We start from the raw sequence: 19,007 nt of genomic DNA on the forward strand, positions 1-19,007 counted from the left end.
TCAATTTTTTTTTTTTTTTAAAGTTTTATTCCAGAAACTAGTGCTGGAACTCAGGACATGTAAATTCAACACAGACGGGAATGCTACTGTCATGCAGGGACTCATACGGGGTCTCTGGTCTGGCTCCCCACACAAGAACATAGGATAGAGTGAGGCCAAAAAGGAACACCCACGGAGCCATAGGTAGGGGAGTCATACCGCTATAGTCTCACTGGAGGCTGGATTCACACGATGTGCGACCTGCTGTAAACTGCTCTCTGGGGCTCTGTCCCCACAGCAGCCTCCCAACAAAAGACTGGATCCTTTGCCCAGTTTCCTGAACTGAGGCACATCTCAGACCTGGAACCCATGACTTGAAGGTGATTCCAGGTTCCTATGAGGAGGGACTCTCCAAGGTGACAGCAAGTGCAGTGATTCTTCTGGCCTTCCGCAAAGAGCCATTTGGCAACTGACTCGGGTAAGTGTACATAGGGAAGCAGAAACCCCCCAGTAGTTCATATGGGACCTAGTGTGTCAGTTGTCATCATCTCTGGGGATCAAAAGCATCATCCTGGCTCCCCTTTTCTTGAAGGGGTACCTGGCGGTGGGGCCAGGTAACAAACAGATACCTGTTCCCGGTCATGCAAAGGGAGGTATTATTGGTTCACAGATCCAAACTGTGGTCATTTCACATTTCCCAGATTTGTAACCATAATAGAAAAATTTTTTTAATTAAATTTATTGGGGTGACAATGTTTAGTAAAATACATCATCTATATATCACATTATGTGTTCATCACCCACTATCAGTTCTCCTTCCATTACCATATATTTGACACCATTTACCCTGTTCTACCATCCTTCTCCCGCCTTACCCTCTGGTGACCTCTAAACTGTTGTCTGTATCTATGATTGTTTCATTGTTTGTTTGTCTTGTTCCTTTGTTGCTTGCAGTTTTGTATCGCACATTTGAGTGAAGTCATACGGTTCTCAACTTTTTCTGTCTGACTTATTTTGCTTAGCATAATAATCTCTAGATTCATCCATGTTGTCGCAAATGGCCCTATTTCATCTTTTCTTATGGCAGAGTAGTATTACATTGTGGTATATACCACATCTTCTTTACCCAATCATCTACCAAAGGACACTTTGGTTGTTTCCATGTCTTGGTTACCATTAATAATGCTGCAGTGAACATTGGAGTAAATATATTTTTACGGATCAATGTTTTCAGAATTTTTGGGTAGTTCTCCAGGAGAATAAATGCTGGTTCATATGGCAATTCTATTCCTAATTTTTTGAGGAACCTCTATACTCTTCTCTATAGTGGCTGTACCAATTTACATTCCCACCAACAGTGTATGAGGGTTCCTTTTTCTCCACAGCCTTTCCAAAGAAAATCTTTGTAATTAGTGAATCACTTGTGATCTGAGGGCTACCATAGTAGGGAAATTTAAGTACAATCATCTCCAACTGTCTTCCCTTTCTGTAAATGGAATGTTAAAATAGTATATTATCATTGATAAAACGACAGACGAGTATGAATCTTAAAAGCCTAAAGGATGCCCGGGCATGATAATGTACCCTACAGTCATTTAATAACAGTGGTCTGAAGACTTTCTGTAAAAGGCTAGCTACTAAATATTTTAGGGTATGCAGGCCACAGGCTCTGCAACTACTCACCTCTGCTGCTGTCGCAGGAAAGAAGCCATAGACGATATATGAATGAATGAGTGTAGCTGGACCTGCCACTAGCGCCTAATGACCATGCAGAATCTATAACACTAGGAGTATCTGAGGTAGGAAAAGGTGCCATGTGGACTTCATGACATCTTAATTAAAGAATCACATCACAGACCCATAGGGTCAGAAGCAAGGCCATGCCCATTTCAGCAGGCACATCCACACCATTTAAAGAGCCGCTAGGTAAAGTGCTAGGGCCTGGTACAGATGAGGCGTCTGGCTATGAGATATCAGAGTGCCCACCATGAGCGTCATCAGGTTGGATAGGCCCAGTGGTCATAAGAAAGAAGTGATTTTTCATTCATTGAAATAATCAAGATCACGGGGAACAAATAAGGTGCAGAAGCAGGCCCTGATCTTGACACCAGAAATGTTATACCAGCAAGAGCCTCAGGTCACACCTATGGCTTCATTCAGTGTCTCAAAGGCCCCCTTGGACCAGGAATCCAGTCTTCAAAAGGAGAGGAGAAATGGCCCATACCTGTGGGACCACATCATTTCACATTCACTCCACCCAGAAGTCACAGGCAGGACAGGGCTTGTTTCTGGATTTCAACACACAGAGGAGGCTCCCTGCTCAATGATTCCCTAGTGGGCACCCATATCTGGGACACCCTGTATACCCTAAATCTGGGGTCAGCAGTCTAGGAAAGTGTACATGTCTGGTTTCCCTATTCGTTTGCATGTTGTTTGGCTCTTTTGCACTGGAAGGTGAAGGTGTGCAGTGCATCCAGAGGCACTGAATGTCCTGCAAATCACAACACTCACTATCGCCCTTTGTAGAAAAGGTTTGCAGCCTCCTGCCTAAATCTATGACCTTTATGTGCTGCTGCTTCCACAGTGGGTAGAAAAGGAGGGTTTGGGCCAAAGAGTAGAGTGAGAGTGCCTGTCCTTACCATCATTCCCAAGGTCATACTTTGGAAATTGTGCTTCCTCTCCCTCCTACTCTAGGTTCCCTGGGCCAGGTGCAGAGGCTTTTACTGAGGTGAGTCCTCAGGAAAGGGGGATGAGGTACCACTGGTGGAGGAAGTGATTAGGGTCACTTCACAGGTGGGAAGATGTTAGAACACTGGAGTATCTGAACACCAACGAACTGGGGAATAAAACATGGTGAGCTGGGGTGGGGAGCAGTGAGAGTGGTGAGGGGAAGTGGCTGAGATGTGTCTGGTGAAGTGAACCCTTGGGCTGCAGGTCAGGTGATCTCCTGGCAGAGCCTGCCAGGAAGTTCAAGGGTGCAGGGCAGTGTGGATGATGCAGGGTTTGTGTGGGCAAGTCATTTGAGCAGAGTAGGCAAAGGGGTTGTTTGTGGGTGACTGTGGACTGAGACCCTGGGGGTGCCCCCTACCCTGACTCCTTGGTTCCCAACAGTCTGGGCTCCCATGTCCCCAGAAGTGAGGTGGAGGCAAGGAAGGAGGGGAGGTGGTGGTGGTGGTGTTGTTGGAGGTGTCAGAGTGCAGCGCGGGGTGAGAGCGCTGGGAAGAGGGGTGGCGGCCCCCAGACAGGAAGAAGCATATCGGCGGCGACCCCAGATAGCCGCACAGACCACACTTTAGCAGCCAACTTTGCCGAAGGACAGGGAGCGCCGGAGACAGGGAGCGCACAGGCGCGATAGCAGCGGGGAGAGGCCGGCTGGCCGGGCCCGACGAAGGTTGCGTCAGAAATGCCGGCACGCCCTATCTCCACTGCCTCTCCCGGTCTCTCCGGTTGTGCTTTTTCCGAAGTTCGCGCAGGAGCAAAGCGTGAGGAGGAACACTTTCTCTGCTTTCTGCGCAGCCACGCATCCCGGGCTCCGTCGCTTTGCCCTCCAGCTTCAGGTGGTGATGATGGTGGTGAAACCTGCGGGCTCCAAGTTTGTCTTCCTGGTCCTTCTGTTGCGGGACTGCACCTGGGCAGCGCACTGTTTCTGGGCGCGCGGCGGTGAGTTGGGGGCGTTGCGGTGAGGGGGTAGGAGGGAAGCAGGAGCGGATGGGGGGCATTAAGACCGGGGATGGGGACTTGGTGCTCACCGGGGTTCGCGAACGGTCCCCGGGCGCCGCCGTCCCGTCCTCAATCCTCTCCAAGGGCTCGTTTCAGCCTCGCGGTTTACGGGGCGGGTTTTGCCATCCCGGCAAGAAATGGGACCCAAACGAGGCGGTTGGGAGAAAAAGTGATGTTGGGCAAATTGGGGGGGGGAAGTAAGGGGTGGGAGAGCGGCGGGGAGAAGAAGGGAAGGACAGAGGGCGCAGCAGGACACTCTGCTGAAGCACCCACCCCCCAGCCCGCGCTTCTGGGAGTGGGAGCATGAGTCACGGACTCACGGTGTCAGCGCGGGCATTTCCGCAGGGTCGCGCACAAGAATAAACATATGCCCCTACTGTGCACACACAGCTTTCCCACACAAACCCTTCATCATTCCCAGTGCCGTCCACCCTTGAACTGAGCGGGTTCTGCCCGCTGATCACCCAGCCTTGCAGCCGCAGGCTCTCCTTGCTGTCTACTCCCCTCAGGACTGCTCCCCAGAGAGCTGTCTTATTACCCAGTGCTATGGGGTTTGAAGAACTCCAGGGCTGCCAACACCTCCCGCGGGGGAAGTGACCCTAACCACTTCCTCCACCAAGTGGCACCTCATCCCCCTTTCCTGAGGACACACCTCAGCAAAAGCCTCTGCACCTGGCCCAGGGAACCTAGAGTAGGAGGGACAGGAAGCACACTTTCCCAAAGTTCACACTGACATTGATGGCAAGGAAGTGATCTCACGCCATCCACCCTTAGGTCCCAAGCCCATATTTTCTACCTGCTGAGGAAGCAGCAGCATTCATTACACAGTAGCAAAGGGCAGGCAGATAGTGAATGTGATTTTTTCCAGCCCTTTAGGTGCCTGTCTCTGGAGGAGTGCACTACACACCTCCACCTTCTAGTGCAAAAGCAGCCAAAGACAACATGCAAATGAATGGGGGCAAGATTTATACTTTCCTATACCGCTGACCCCATATTTAAGGTATACAAGGTGTCCAGATATGAGTGTCCCAGCCCCCTAGAGAATCACCTCTCAGGGAGTCTCCACTGTATGTGGAAGAACCAGGATGCCCTGTCCTGCCTGTGTTTTCTGGGTGGAGAGAATGTGAGAGAATGTGGGTCCCACAGGTATGGGCCACTGCCTCCCTCCTTTCTGTAGGCTGGATTCCTTGACCCCAGGGGGCCTTTGAGACACTGCATGAAGCCATAGGTGTGACCTGAGGGTCCTGCTGGTGCAACATTTCTGGTGTCAAGATCAGGGCCAGCTGCTTCTGCATCTCATTTGTTCCCTGTGACCTTGATTTCAATGCCTCAAAAATGACTTTTTTTTTTTTTTTTATAATGACAACCGGGCCTATCTGATCTGATGACCCTCATGGTGGGCACTCTGATATCTCGTAGCCAGACGCCTCATCTCTACCAGGCCCTAGCACTTTACCAAGAGGCTCTTTAAATGGTGTGGATGTCCCTGCTGCAAGGGGCATGACCTTGCTTCTGACCCTATGGGTCTGTGATGTGATTCTCCCATTAAGATGCCATGAAGTCCACATGGCACCTTTTCCTACCTCAGATACTTCTAGTATCATAGATCCTGCATGGTCATTGGGCGCTAGTGGCAGGTCCAGCCACACTCATTCATTCATGTATCGTCTATGGCTTCTTTCCTGCTACAACAGCAGAGGTGAGCAGTCGCAGAGCCTGCAGTCTGCAGACCCTAAAACATTTAGTAGCTAACCTTTTACATAGTGTCTTCAGACCACACTGTTATTAAATGGTTACAGGGTTGGTAGGGATCATGCGCCTGTATCCTTTAGGCTTTGATGGTTCATATTCATGTCTGTCATTTTAATCCAGGATAAAATACTCTTTTAACGTTCCATTTACAGAATGCAAAGATAGATTGAGAAGATTGTATTTAAATTTCACTACTATTGTAGCCCTCAGCTCACAAGTGATTTTCTATACAAAGATTTTCCATTCTTGTTACAAATCTGGGGCATGTGAAATAACCACTGTGTGGATCTATGGACCAATAACACCTCTGTGCATAGGACCCGGGACAGGTGTCTGTTTATTACCAGGCCCTACCGCCAGGCATCCCTCAAGAAACGGGGAGCCAGGGTGATGCTTCTGATCCCCAGGGATGATGACAACTCACACACTAGGTCCCATATGAACTACTGGGGGGTTTCTGTCCCCATGTACACTTAACCGAGTCAATTGCATATGGCTGTTTGCAGAAGGCCGGAAGAATCACTGCACTTGCTGTCACCTTGGAGGGTCCTTCCTCATTGTAACCTGGCATCCCCTTCTAGTAATGGGTTCCAGGTCTGAGATGTGCCTCAGTTCAGGAAACTGGGCAAAGGATCCAGTCTTTTTTTGGGAGGCTGTTTTAGCCTCCTAGTTATTTACCTTGTATTTTGTCTTTGTTTTGATCACTTAAACGAAGCAGGAAGTATCCAGGTTGGTGCTCATGCCTTTTGCCTGTACGGTCACCCTGGTCTATGAGCCATAGTCACTGCTGTCTGTGGTTGAGGCCCTGGCTGGATTTCTGACATTTCAATCATTTTGATCATCGTGCCTACTTTGCTCCTGACATAGAGCATTTTCACCTGGCATCCATTATTTCAACATTTTCCATCTCCATTACTACTAGAAGCCATTTTGAGAAACACCAACTCCTACCACCATCCTGACCTTCAACAAAGGTCACTATTGAGCGTTTTGAGAATTCTGGAGTTCTCTTCACCCATGCTTTGCTCCTAGGCTTGATAAAGAAGAGTTTCTCTTTAGGCTTTCCCATGGAGCATGGTTGACTGGACACTTTCCTGCCTTTTCGTATTATAGCCTCTCTGGCATATTCTCTTCTCTGAGCCATTTGATCCTTTCCTTCACCATCTGCCTCAGAGTTCTGCCTTTTCTGTAATATTTTATGCAGTGTTGCCAGGCCTTTTTCCAAGCTTGCATGACCCATCTTGTTATCAGGTCAGCACCACCTCCTGGGACTGTGCTAAGTCCTGTGACCCATGATTTTCAGTGATGGCTTCTCCAACTTTGGGATCTGTCCATGTCCTCACACATCCTCACCATGATACAGCTTCCCCAGGAGCAGCTTCCTATATGCTGTCCATTTCCCCTCAGGACACTGGGCTCATTTCTGACAATCCTCTGGCATCTAGGCCTTTCTTCCAAAGCCACCTGCCACGTCCCCGCAGTGGTGATAGGCTGACTCATGCTGGGTGTTGGCCTGGTCGACAGAGGGGACATATCTGGGGATGTGTGGGTTTTTACCAAGCAGAGAACTCCTGGTCCTCCTCAAGCAAGGGAGGGGCACTAGCCTTCTACTGATGAAGGGAGGGGTCAGTCCTTGGTCTACCAGCACAGCCTGGGGGATTCTTTGCTGTCTCAGAGATCATGGAGGGGGTGCCTTGGGACTTTTATTTCCAACCCCACCCTGTGTTTTTTTCCTTCACAGATGCTCACTCTCTTCACTATGATTTCGATGTCACTGCTAATAGACAACCATGGTGTAAAGTTCAAGGCCAGGTGGATGAAAACAATTTTCTTTTTTATGACTGTGGCAGCAAGAAGGTTATATGTATGACTCTCCTGAGAGAGGATGTGAATGCCACAAAAGTCTGGAATGAACAGACTGATACGCTGTGTCATGTGGGGGACTTGCTCAAACAGCGACTGCCTGACATCAAACTGGAGAAATACGCAGACAGTGGTAAGTTGGAAAAGTCCAAATGCAGGAGAGAACAGATTGAGGGGTTTTCTGCATTTATTGTATTCATGTACAAAAGAAAGTGGGTGCTGTTCCTTCTCCAATAATTCTGCAGAAAAGTCAGGGAGACCAGGATCAGATAGAAGAGTCCAGGTGAGACAGACACCAGGTGGGGGCCAAGGACCTGTCAAGACCAGAGGCTGACCTCTTTCCCATGGGGCTGTGGGGTAGTTCCTCTCACCCTGCAGGTCAGGATGACGTGTGAGTGTAAAGCCAATGGACGTGCCAGTGCATCCTGGGAGTTCAGCTTCAATGGACAGAGATACCTTCTCTTTGACTCAGAGAACAGAAAGTATACAGCGGATCATCCTGAAGGCGAACAGATAAAAGAGAAGTGGAAGGATGACAAGGAATTGACGAATTCGTTCACAAAGATCTCAATGGGAGACTGCCAGGAATGGCTTCCAGTCTTGGTGCACTGGAAGAAACAGTTAGACACAATAGGTAAGAGAGAAAGCAGGAATGAAGTGGTTGTTCTCTTGAGATGAGATCGATCTACCCTTGTGTGAGTGTGTTGAGTATGTGTGTGTATGTGTGTGTGTGTGGTTTGAAAAAGGATCCATCCTCAGTGAGTCTTCCTGGGAGCATAATAGCCATAGGTGTGTTCTGCCATGCTTCCTTTCCCTTCGCACCTCGTGACGTCTCTTCCTCACTGCACATATCTTTGGTCATTCACAGTGGATTTCTTGCTGGCCTCAAACACGAGGGCATCATTCTGTTTCCAGAACTTTTTCTTGTACTCCTTCCTCTCCTTACCATCACTTTTCTTTTTTGTCTCACCTGGTATATTTCTGTAAATCCTTCAATACCCCCTCAACTGTCAGCTCTTGAGAGAACTTTTCTACCACCTTCCTCGTGTCACCTCCTCTTCTGTCACAGCAGCAGTGACTGGTCATATTGTAACCCTTGTTTCCCCATCAGCTTTATGAGCCCGTGGAGGACAGGGCACACCCCTTCCTCGCTTCCTACCTCAGGTCCTGTCATAACAGCTGCCATTTAGTAGGTGAGAAACTGTCTGCATTGCAGTATTACCCGGGGTAGTAGGAGCTGAGGAGATGTCTCCCCATTTTGATGTCTGGAAAAGGACTTTCATGCTTGTGTTTCTATTGCAGCCCCCACAACAATGGTCCCAAACACAGCTCCACCAAACAAGGCCGCAGCCACAGCCCATTCCAAGGCCTCGATCATCACGCCTATTGGCTGGATCTTCCCTCTCTTCCTTACCTGCTGGATCATAATGTCATCACAAGGTATGTCCCTTAAAGTAGCAGATACTGAGGGCTTAACTGAGTGGGAATGAGGGGCAGATGGCCTGGAGTGAGGATGGGGAAGGGTGAATTCCCAGCCTGACTCCTTCGACCTCATTTAACCTTTTCATCATGGAAATGAGACAGGAGAATAACACCTCATATCGCCTGATGGCAATCATTGGGACAGCTCAGCCTTGAGTTCTGGCATCTCCTCACTGTCAGTGCCAGTGGAAATAGAGGGGCCCACATTAAGGCTCATGGTCTTTAGTCATTTCAGTCCTGAATCAGATTCTCTGTTTGGGTCCAGTGTGGGTGGTGTGGGGACAGCAGGGACACATGGCATGGGCAGCACTCACATGCGGGTGAGAGCAGCATGGTGGCTCCATGTGATGTGTCCAAGGTAAGGGGGGCTCATCCAGGGGGCTAAGAGGAGAGGGACCAGGGTCTCATCCTAGGAAGAGGGAGGGAAGGCCTTTCAGATTCAACTCAAACGGGTAGAGTTCAGGGCTGTGTTCCCACAGAAAGTGGCTTCGGGGACAGCAGATAAGGCAGAAGGCAAACAGTAGGGACTGTGCAGGACGAGGTTAGAAGGAAGGCAGTTCTCCGTGCACACCTGGGATTCCTGGCTGAGCCCTGCATAATCACCTGACAGCCAGCCTCCTGCAGACTCAGATCCTGAGCCACTGAGGGGCCCCTGCCTTGAGCAGAGGTGACTGGGGAGATAGGTGGGGCTGAGCTGCTGTTGCTCAGAGCTGAGCGGACCAGGAATGGATGGGGCAGGGCTGGGGCTGTCATACTCAGAGATATGTGCTGTTAGCTAAGAGGCTACTAGGGAAGGGAAAAGAAGGATGTTTCCCTGCCACCCTCCTCAGGCTAGAGGTGTCAGGATACAGGCCCTCCTCTCCATCACAGCTCCTGCCATGTCTTAGGCTTTCCCATAACTGGGAGAATCAGAACCTGAGTGAGGGAACCCCACTTTAGTTTGAGCCCAAAAGGTCTGTAGCAGGTTCTGGAGCTGACTCTCTATGTGCAAAAGGAAGGTGGAGGTTGCTACAGGCTGCTGGTCACAGGGAAGGGATGATAGGTGCAGGGAAATACACGACCTTGGTGAGGACAAGTCTCAAGATGGGGTGTAACTGGGTGCAGTAGCCCCAGGAGAACGGGCCAGGATTTCCTCAGCCACTGGGACCATCACTTGTTCTTTTCTGCAGGCTGACGATGCTACCAGGAAGCCCAGGATAGTGTGCCTATCTCAGCGACTCTGCCCTTTGGTTGGAGGCTTTTGGATGATCTGCTGTCATGCAGGGTGACAGGCAGAGTCTCTTCTGGGGTCTCTAGTCCCGCTCTCCACATAAGAACGCAGGTAGTGGTGAGGCCAAAAAGGAACACCCACAGAGCCATAGGTAGGGGAGTCATACCACTGTAGTCTCACTGGAAGCTGGATTCACACGACGTGTGACCTGCTGTCCACTTTTCTGCCAACCGACCAACTCGACTCGACTCTCCAACGTAACCGCGGCAGATATTTTAGTGGCAAATGGCTCAATGGTTACAGCTGACAGCCAGCTAGCCACAGCTGATAGCCATTTACTACCCGAGCCAGCACATTTCCATGTGAGGCTAAGAGCCTGGAAACTGCACTCCTGGCTCTGTCCCCATACCTGCTGTTCATTTTTAGACCATGATGATACAGTACGAGGACTGACAATTAAGTTCGCGAACTTACCACTGTGCACTTATATTGGCAGCTCAGTAAGGTTTTATAACCTTGATATCTCAGTGTCTCATCACTGTGTTCGTGTTGACATGTGGCGGTGTCTTGCTGAGTGGCGTTCATTATTGTCTTTGCGTGGTTTTGTGTACCATTGCGAGAATATCTGAACTTGAATCAAGAGCAATGAACAAACGTTAAATTTCTTGTTAAACTTGGCAAGAGTGGAAGTGAAATCAGGGACATGTTAGTCCAAGTTTATGAGGATAATGCCATCAAGAAAATAGCAGTGTATAAATGGATTCAATGTTTTTCTGAGGGGACAGAACGCGTCATTGATGAAGAGAGGTCAGGGTGGTCAGTAACGAACAGAACTGACAAAAATGTTGCAAAAATTTGTTGAATTGTGAGTTGGCTGATTGTGAGAAGCATAGCAGACTAGGTAAACATCAATAGAGAAACAGGAAAATCTTACTGAAAATCTTGGTGTGAGAAAGGTGTGTCCAAAAATGGTCCTGAAGGAGCTCATCAATAAACAAAAGCAAAGGAGAGTGGAAGTTTGCCAAGACCTTTTGGAGAGGCAAGATGATGTTTTGGGCCTTGTTATCACTGGTGATGAAACATGGATGTACCAATATGACCCTGAAACAAAGTGTCAAAGTGCACAATGGAAGTCAGCCAATTCTCCATAATGAAAAAAAGGTCTGTGAGTCCAAATCAAGAGTCAAAATGATGTTGCTAACTTTTTTTGATATCACAGGGATTATTCATTATGAATTTGTACCAACTAGAAAACAGTTACCTTAGTTTACTATTTGGAAATGCTGAAAAGGCTGCGTGAAAAAGTTCGATGAAAACCATCTGAATTTTTTGGCAACATTTCATGGCTCTTGCATCACGACAATGCACCAGCTCACACGGCTCTGTCTGGGAGGGAGTTTTTAGCCAGTAAATAAATAAGTGTATTGAAACACCCTCACTACCCACCTGACCTGTCACTCAATGACTTCTTTCTTTACCTGCAGGTAAAGGAAATATCGAAAGAAAGGTATTTTAATGACATTCAGGACATGAAGGGTTATACAATGACAGCTCTCATGGTCATTCCATAAAAAGAATTCCAAAATTGCTTTGAAGGGTAGACTAGGCACTGGCGTTGGTACATAGCTTCCCAAGGGGAGTACTTCGAAAGTGATCATAATGATATTCAGCAGTAGGTATGTAGCACTTTTTCTAGGATGAGTTCGCAAACTAAATTGTCAGACCTCGTACATACAACATCTCATCTTCCTCACTGCATTTGCTGATTATCTTATTTAATGCTTTAAAAATAAACATATTATGCCACTTTCTCTTGAGGCCAGAATTTCCTACCTTTAAACTTTAATTGCTTGAATAAAAAAATCTCAACAATCAGAATAGTTTCCATCTTTTTTTTGTGTGTGGAAAATCAGATACATCTCTGCATCATGTCTTTGTTCATGGACATGATATTGCCAAAAAAAAAGACAAAAAAAAAAGACAGAACCTCAGGAATTCTATCTGTGTCTTCAGAAACCACCTATTGCATTTTATTTTATAATTATTATTTTTGCTCTTTCAACCATTTCTTTTTATTTACAGTTTGTGTTCAGTGAAAATCAATTCCATAATATGAGAAGTTACTATGAGTCAAAGCATAAATACACAAACACAATATACAATCCAAAATAGATGTACTACATTCAGGTATGAAACAAAAGGGAATGTTCATTCACACACACAGGAAATTGAGATCTGTTGGATATGGTGTTCTTGTGTAGGATTCTAAAGACGGGAAAAAACGACTTTGGTTATCAAGACCACTGTGGCCATATTAGATACTGGAACATCTAAGCATCAGTGTGTAACCACGCGAACAAAAGACTTTAGGGAGTGTCTATTTTTTAAAAGGTTTCTGTGCATTGAGGCAGTTGTGAAAAGATTTGCTTTCCAAAATTAAGCCCACATTAGGCTTAGGATCAGATTCTATGCAAAAATATTGAATGATAACAGAAAGTGCTCCAAATGTGGCTATTCTGATTCATAGTTTTATAAATGGTATACACACAGAGAACTTAAATTTTTTTCTGAATTTAATTTAGGTAAGCTTCCAGTCTTCACTTCCCATATACCTGATTTACACTTTTGGCTCCTTCACATATTTGCCTTTTGTTTTCTTTCTTTTTTAAAAAATTAGTTTCAAGTGTACATATTTGCATTTTCAATTTTAAGATTTGTCAATTTTACCTTCAAAACATACTATTTTTTAGATTGTAAAAAGTATGCAATGCATGCAGAAATAAAAAGGATTTTGAAATTAGTTGAGGTCAGTGTACTTCTACTGTTTGGAATTAGTTTAGCTAAGTGAACCGGGCACTCTTGAATTGGAATAAGTGATAAGTATGTAAGCAAACTTACTCATTAGGCTTGGATTTGGGGTGCATTCTAATCCATCACTGCTCTGGCACATGTCAATAACTGTATAAAAAGTCAAGTGCAATGTCCAAAGGAAAGAGTCCAGTTCCCAAGAGAACAGTGATAGCTTAACAACGTAAAACTCGATCCAGAGTTACATTGGCATTAAATTAGTGCTGTGACACATACACTGAGGTTTTGCATGAACGCCTGGAAGTTCCTTCGAATGTGCATGCAAATAGAATCACGGAAGCTTTTCACATTACCTAACGGTTTTATGGTCATATAGCTTTAATGAACCAAACGAACACTGAATCTGCTCCAAATCCCATCCTCTAGCGCTAGATAAGATACAGTCTATTCATTTTCAAGGTAGTTTTATCTGTCCATACTGCTTAAGCCACATTTAAGGAAATCATCTCTTAACTCATTTTGGATGTGTCTCTTCATCTTGTACGTGAAGCTCCAGTAGATTTAATATTGGCAATCACGTAGTCAAGCCCCGCCCATGCTCTTCCAACCAATGAAATCTGAGATCCTCGACATTTTCTGTGTCAATAAAACAAGCTGTGGAATTAGTAGATTCCACGAAGACCTGTTTTTCCTTATCGCACTGGATGTCTGGACGCCATCTGGGTTGCGTTCAGAAGACGGGGAAGTACAGATGTGTCTTGGTCTGAGTGTCTTAACAGTAGAGATGTGGGAGGGAGACCGAGATCAGGAAGAGACCGGCTGCTGACTGCGGAGCAGCGCCCCTTGCCTTGGTGGTGGCATTCGCTGGACTTGGGGCGGTGGAGGTGTTGTGGGAGGGGTTACTTGAAGGTGTTACAGCAGTTGTTTGGTTTGAAGAAATCTGCGTGGGTAGGAGCAGCTCCAGAAGCAGCTGTCCCAGTCCAGTCTGGCTACCATCGCTCTGCCCATGTCAGCTTGGTCCGTGGGTGGCACGTCTCACTGGATGGAGTGTGCGTGGAGAACCGCTGGCTCAGGGCAGGTGCAGGCAAGGCCAACCGCACTATATTTTAAACAGAACGAAATTATGTTTATGACTGTTTCCTTTAGTAACTTATTACCCTATAATGATACTTATATAAATACGTCTGTATTCTAAAATCTTAATTACTTTGGAGTTTTGTTTTCTAACCCAGTAGAGAATTCAGGGCATTTCACTATTCTTCCATGTTATAGGGTAAATACCAGTGATTCTGCCAGATTTCTTGTGGAAACAGCGATTTTAAGGATCACTTTTAAGTTAATAGGCATCATGTGTCGTTTTAAACATTATCCTGGGGTGGCTGGATGGCTCAGTTGATTACAGTGGGAGCTCTGAGCAGGGTTGCCAGTTGGATTCCCACATGGGCCAGTGAGCTGCACCCTCCACAACTAAATTGAAGACAATGAGCTGCCTCTGAGCTTCCAGAGTGGTGGCCAGATGGCTCAGTTGGTTAGAGTGTGAGCTCTCAACAACAGGGTTGCTCGTTCTATTCCCACATGGGATGGTGGGCTGCAACCCCTGCAACTGAAGATTGAAAACAGCGACTGGACTTGGAGCTGAGCTGTGACCTCCACCACTAAATTGAAGGACAACGACTTTGAGCTGATTGGCCCTGGAGAAACACACTGTTTCCCAATATTCCCCAATTTTTTAAAAAAGTTTTAAAACATTATCCTGATACTCTGGATGCAAATTATATTCTGGGACTTAAGCAATGACAATCTTTCTGATTTCGCCCCATTCCTCCATCCTAGGAATGACCTCTGTGAAGCCACCCCCACATACAGTCACCTTTTCAGTGAAAAGTAAGTCTTCACCACAGAATCATCTCTACTTCTCAAAGTTGTTTTATTTCTCCATGGACAAAGGATCAGCACACAGAACATAGTATAATGAACTCCTACAAATAAATAAGGATAAGTCTAATACTCCTCAAGTTAGGCAAATGCTTTAAGCCCTTCACCGATGGTGAATCCACTTGTGAAATGATTGAATATGTCCCACATCATCAAGATAAAGCAAAAGAACAATGGGATACCCTAATACGCCCATCACACTGACAAAATGTCAGTATCTTTGTAAGAAGTGGTGCATGGAAGATGGAAAACAGGAGTCCTGACATCGTTAGTAGGAGTGAGAATTGAATCACTACTTTCCCGTCTATCTCACCATATCCTGACAGGGATGAGGGTTTAGCCTACTACACAGAAGTCCCAGTGTTGTTCCCAGGCTGGTAAACAAGGACCGAAATGCATGTAGGTATCTGGTTTTTTATTCTAGTGTAGTATGTCACTGCAAAAAACGAACAATAAGATTGCCTACAGAAGTCGAACGTATTTTTCAGTGTTGTTAAAAGATTTCTGTTTCTCCCTAGTCAGGAAAAATAATCTGAAGTATCAAAAATGAAACAACCAAAATGCCAGATGAAAATCATTTAAACCTTTCAATATATATTTGAAGACTTCTATGTGACGCATAACAACAGTGGCCACATGAATCTTTCCACATACATTTAAAAATTACACAAAAGAGGCAAATAAAAAACCAAAACATAATTTTCAGAATTTGATGTTAGAAGTTAAATAGCTCAACAAATACAATACAGATCCTGCTGCTTCTTCACAGCCCAGTCCTTCCCCTTGTTCCCGCCTCACCCTTCTGTGCTCCAGCCTTCATTAGCTTCTCCCTCCTCTACCTCATCAGCATGGCAGCCCAGGCCTGGAATGGGAGGTGTGCAAACTCCCTGTTATAGGTCTTGCCCATCACTGTGATGCAGGAGCTTCCAGGTAACCAAGTCAGAGAAGAGGGCTTAGCAGCTCTGAGGTAGATCGAGCCTCTAAAATGAGTGTGTGTGTGTGTGTGTGCGTGAGCGCTTCAGTGTCTCCTGCAAACCAGGACACTTTCCAAATCACCACAATAGATTCCACATCAATACTATACTGCTATCTCATCCACAAACCCCATTCATGTTTCAACACTTGTTCCGATAATGTCCTTTAGACTCAAATCAAGTGATGGATTTAGGTATTTCTCATGTCCTCTATGCTAAATATGTGGGTTATGGTTTTTTATCTGACCCTTTTGTTTAATTTTTAAATGTATGTAGAGAGATTTATGTGGCCACTGTTATTATGTGTTGACCAGAAGTCTTCAACTGTATGTTGAAAGGTTTAAACAATTTCCATCTGGCATTTTGGTTGTTTCATTTTTGATACTTCAGATTATTTTTCCCAAAGTAGGGAGAAACAGAAATATTTTAACAACACTGAAAAATACGTTCGACTTCTGTAGGAAATCTTATTGTTCATTTTTTGCAAAGATATATGACACTAGAATAAACAACCAGATACCAACATGCATTTTGGCCTTGTTTACCAGCCTGGGAACAACACTGGGACTTCTGTGTAGTAGGCTAAACCCTCATCCCCTGTTGGGATGTGGTGAGATAGACGTGGAAGGAGTGATACAATTCTTATTCCTACTAAAAATGTTAGGACTCCTGTTTTCCATCTCCCGTGCACCTCTTCTTACAGAGATACTGACATTTTGTCACTGTGATGTGACGGGCCAGCCGCCACGAGTCGATCAGTACCTGAATGTGGGAGTGGGAATGAATAAAAGACACACACAAATGCTAATGCGGCCGGTCTTCAGTCATGCTGAAGCCCTGAGTTTATTATCTCTAACCAATATATACAGTTTGAGTACGTGCAGTTAAACGAAGAAGATATGCATTATCTCAGCGAAAGTAAATCTTTTACTTTGACATAGAAGATACAAGGTCACTGAAACTCACAAAAGTAAATATCTCAAGGAGACAGAACCTATCAATTGTCCAGAAAGCCCTTAGTCTTCTGTGTCCGGGAACTGGCCGTTTCCACCACATTCTTCAGCAGCCGTTAGGCGCCTCTCAGATAAGGCAGAGACAATGTTATGGGGGCAGAAACTGAGCCAGTCTGCAAGGTTCAGGGTTGCAAGAAACCATGGCTCCCCACACTGTGATGGGTGTGTCAGGGTATCCCATTGTTCTTTTGCTTTATCTTGATGCTATGGAACACATTCAATCTTTTCACAGTCTTATTCACCATCTGTGAATAGCCCAAAGCATTCACCCAAATTTAGGAGAATTAGAATTATTATTTATTTGTAGGAGTTCATTATTTATTCTGGATAGCGATCCTTTGTCCATGGGGCAATAGAACAACTTTGAGAAGTAGAGATACTTTTGTGGTCAAGACTTACTTCTCACCGAAAAGAGGAGTGTGTGTCTAAGGGGTTTCACAGGAAAGTCACTGCTGGGGTGGAGGAACGGGGTGAAATCAGAAAGATTGTCATTGCTTAAGTCCCGGAATATTTGCATCCAGAGTATTAGGATAATGTTTAAAAACAACACATGATGCCGATTAACTTAAGAGTGATCCTTAAAATCACTGTGCCCACAAGAAATCTGGCAGAATCACTGATAATATTTATCCATAACATTGAAGAATAGTGAAATGCCCTGAATTCTCTACTGGGTTAGAAAACAAAACTCCAAAGTAATTAAGATTTTAGAATACAGACGTATTTATATAAGTATCATTATAGGGTGATAAGTTCCTAAAGGAAACAGTCATAAACATAATTTCATTCTGTTTAAAATAGAGTGCGGTTGGCCTTGCCTGCACCTGCCCTGAGCCAGCGGTTCTCCACGCACACTCCATCCAGTGAGACGTGCCACCCACGGACCAAGCTGACATGGGCAGAGCGATGGTAGCCAGACTGGACTGGGACAGCTGCTTCTGGAGCTGCTCCTACCCACGCAGATTTCTTCAAACCAAACAACTGCTGTAACACCTTCCAGTAACCCCTCCCACAACACCTCCACTGCCCCAAGTCCAGCGAATGCCACCACCAAGGCAAGGGGCGCTGCTCCGCAGTCAGCAGCCGGTCTCTTCCTGATCTCGGTCTCCCTCCCACATCTCTACTGTTAAGACACTCAGACCAAGACACATCTGTACTTCCCCGTCTTCTGAACGCAACCCAGATGGCGTCCAGACATCCAGTGCGATAAGGAAAAACAGGTCTTCGTCGAATCTACTAATTCCACAGCTTGTTTTATTGACACAGAAAATGTCGAGGATCTCAGATTTCATTGCTTGGAAGAGCATGGGCGGGGCTTGACTACGTGATTGCCAATATTAAATCTACTGGAGCTTCATGTACAAGATGAAGAGAGACACATCCAAAATGAGTTAAGAGATGATTTCCTTAAATGTGGCTTAAGCAGTATGGACAGACAAAACTACCTTGAAAATGAATAGATTGTATCTTATCTAGCGCTAGAGGATGGGATTTGGAGCAGATTCAGTTTTCGTTTGGTTCATTAAAGCTATATGACCATAAAACTGTTAGGTAATGTGAAAAGCTTCCGTGATTCTATTTGCATGCACATTCGAAGGAACTTCCAGGTGTTCATGCAAAACCTCAGTGTATGTTTCACAGCACTAATGCCAATGTAACTCTGGATCGAGTTTTACGTTGTTAAGCTATCACTGTTCTCTTGGGAACTGAACTCTTTCCTTTGGACATTGCACTTGACTTTTTATACAGTTATTGACATGTGCCAGAGCAGTGATGGATTGGAATGCACCCCAAATCCAAGCCTAATGAGTAATTTATGCTTGTGTACTTATCACTTATTCCAATTCAAGAGCACCAGATTCATTTAGCTAAACTAATTCCAAAGAGTAGAAGTACACTGACGTCAACTAATTTTAAAATCCTTTTTATTTCTGCATACGTTGCATACTTTTTATAATTTTAAAAATAGTATGTTTTGAATGTAAAATTGACAAATCTTAAACTCGAAAAGGCAAATATGTGATGAGCCAAAACTGTAAATCAGGTATTTGAGATGTGAAGACTGGAAGCTTACCTAAGTGAAATTCAGAAAAACTTTTATAGTCTCTCTGTATATACTTTAAACAAACAAACAAACAAACAAACAAAACAAAACAAAACTATGAATCAGAATAGCCACATTTGGAGCACTTTCTGTTATCGTTCAATATGTTGGGATAGAAACTGATCCTAAGCCTAATGTGGCTTGATTCTGGAAAGTAAATCTTTTCA

The 19,007-nt window shown here is 45.3% G+C and overlaps 1 protein-coding gene across 1 annotated transcript; it reads left to right on the forward strand.

Moving 5' to 3' along the window:
• The first annotated feature begins 3,052 nt into the window (after nt 1–3,052).
• LOC109455393 (UL16-binding protein 3) lies at nt 3,053–11,800 on the forward strand. The gene is made up of 5 exons (XM_074334013.1): nt 3,053–3,639; nt 7,193–7,447; nt 7,676–7,948; nt 8,617–8,754; nt 9,966–11,800. The coding sequence occupies exons 1-5, from the start codon at nt 3,543–3,545 to the stop codon at nt 9,968–9,970; spliced, it is 768 nt and encodes a 255-aa protein (XP_074190114.1). The 5' UTR covers nt 3,053–3,542; the 3' UTR covers nt 9,971–11,800.
• Nucleotides 11,801–19,007: the final 7,207 nt, after the last annotated feature.

This window comes from Rhinolophus sinicus, linkage group LG05 (assembly GCF_036562045.2).
Source record: "Rhinolophus sinicus isolate RSC01 linkage group LG05, ASM3656204v1, whole genome shotgun sequence".
Classification (NCBI taxonomy): Eukaryota; Metazoa; Chordata; class Mammalia; order Chiroptera; family Rhinolophidae; genus Rhinolophus; species Rhinolophus sinicus.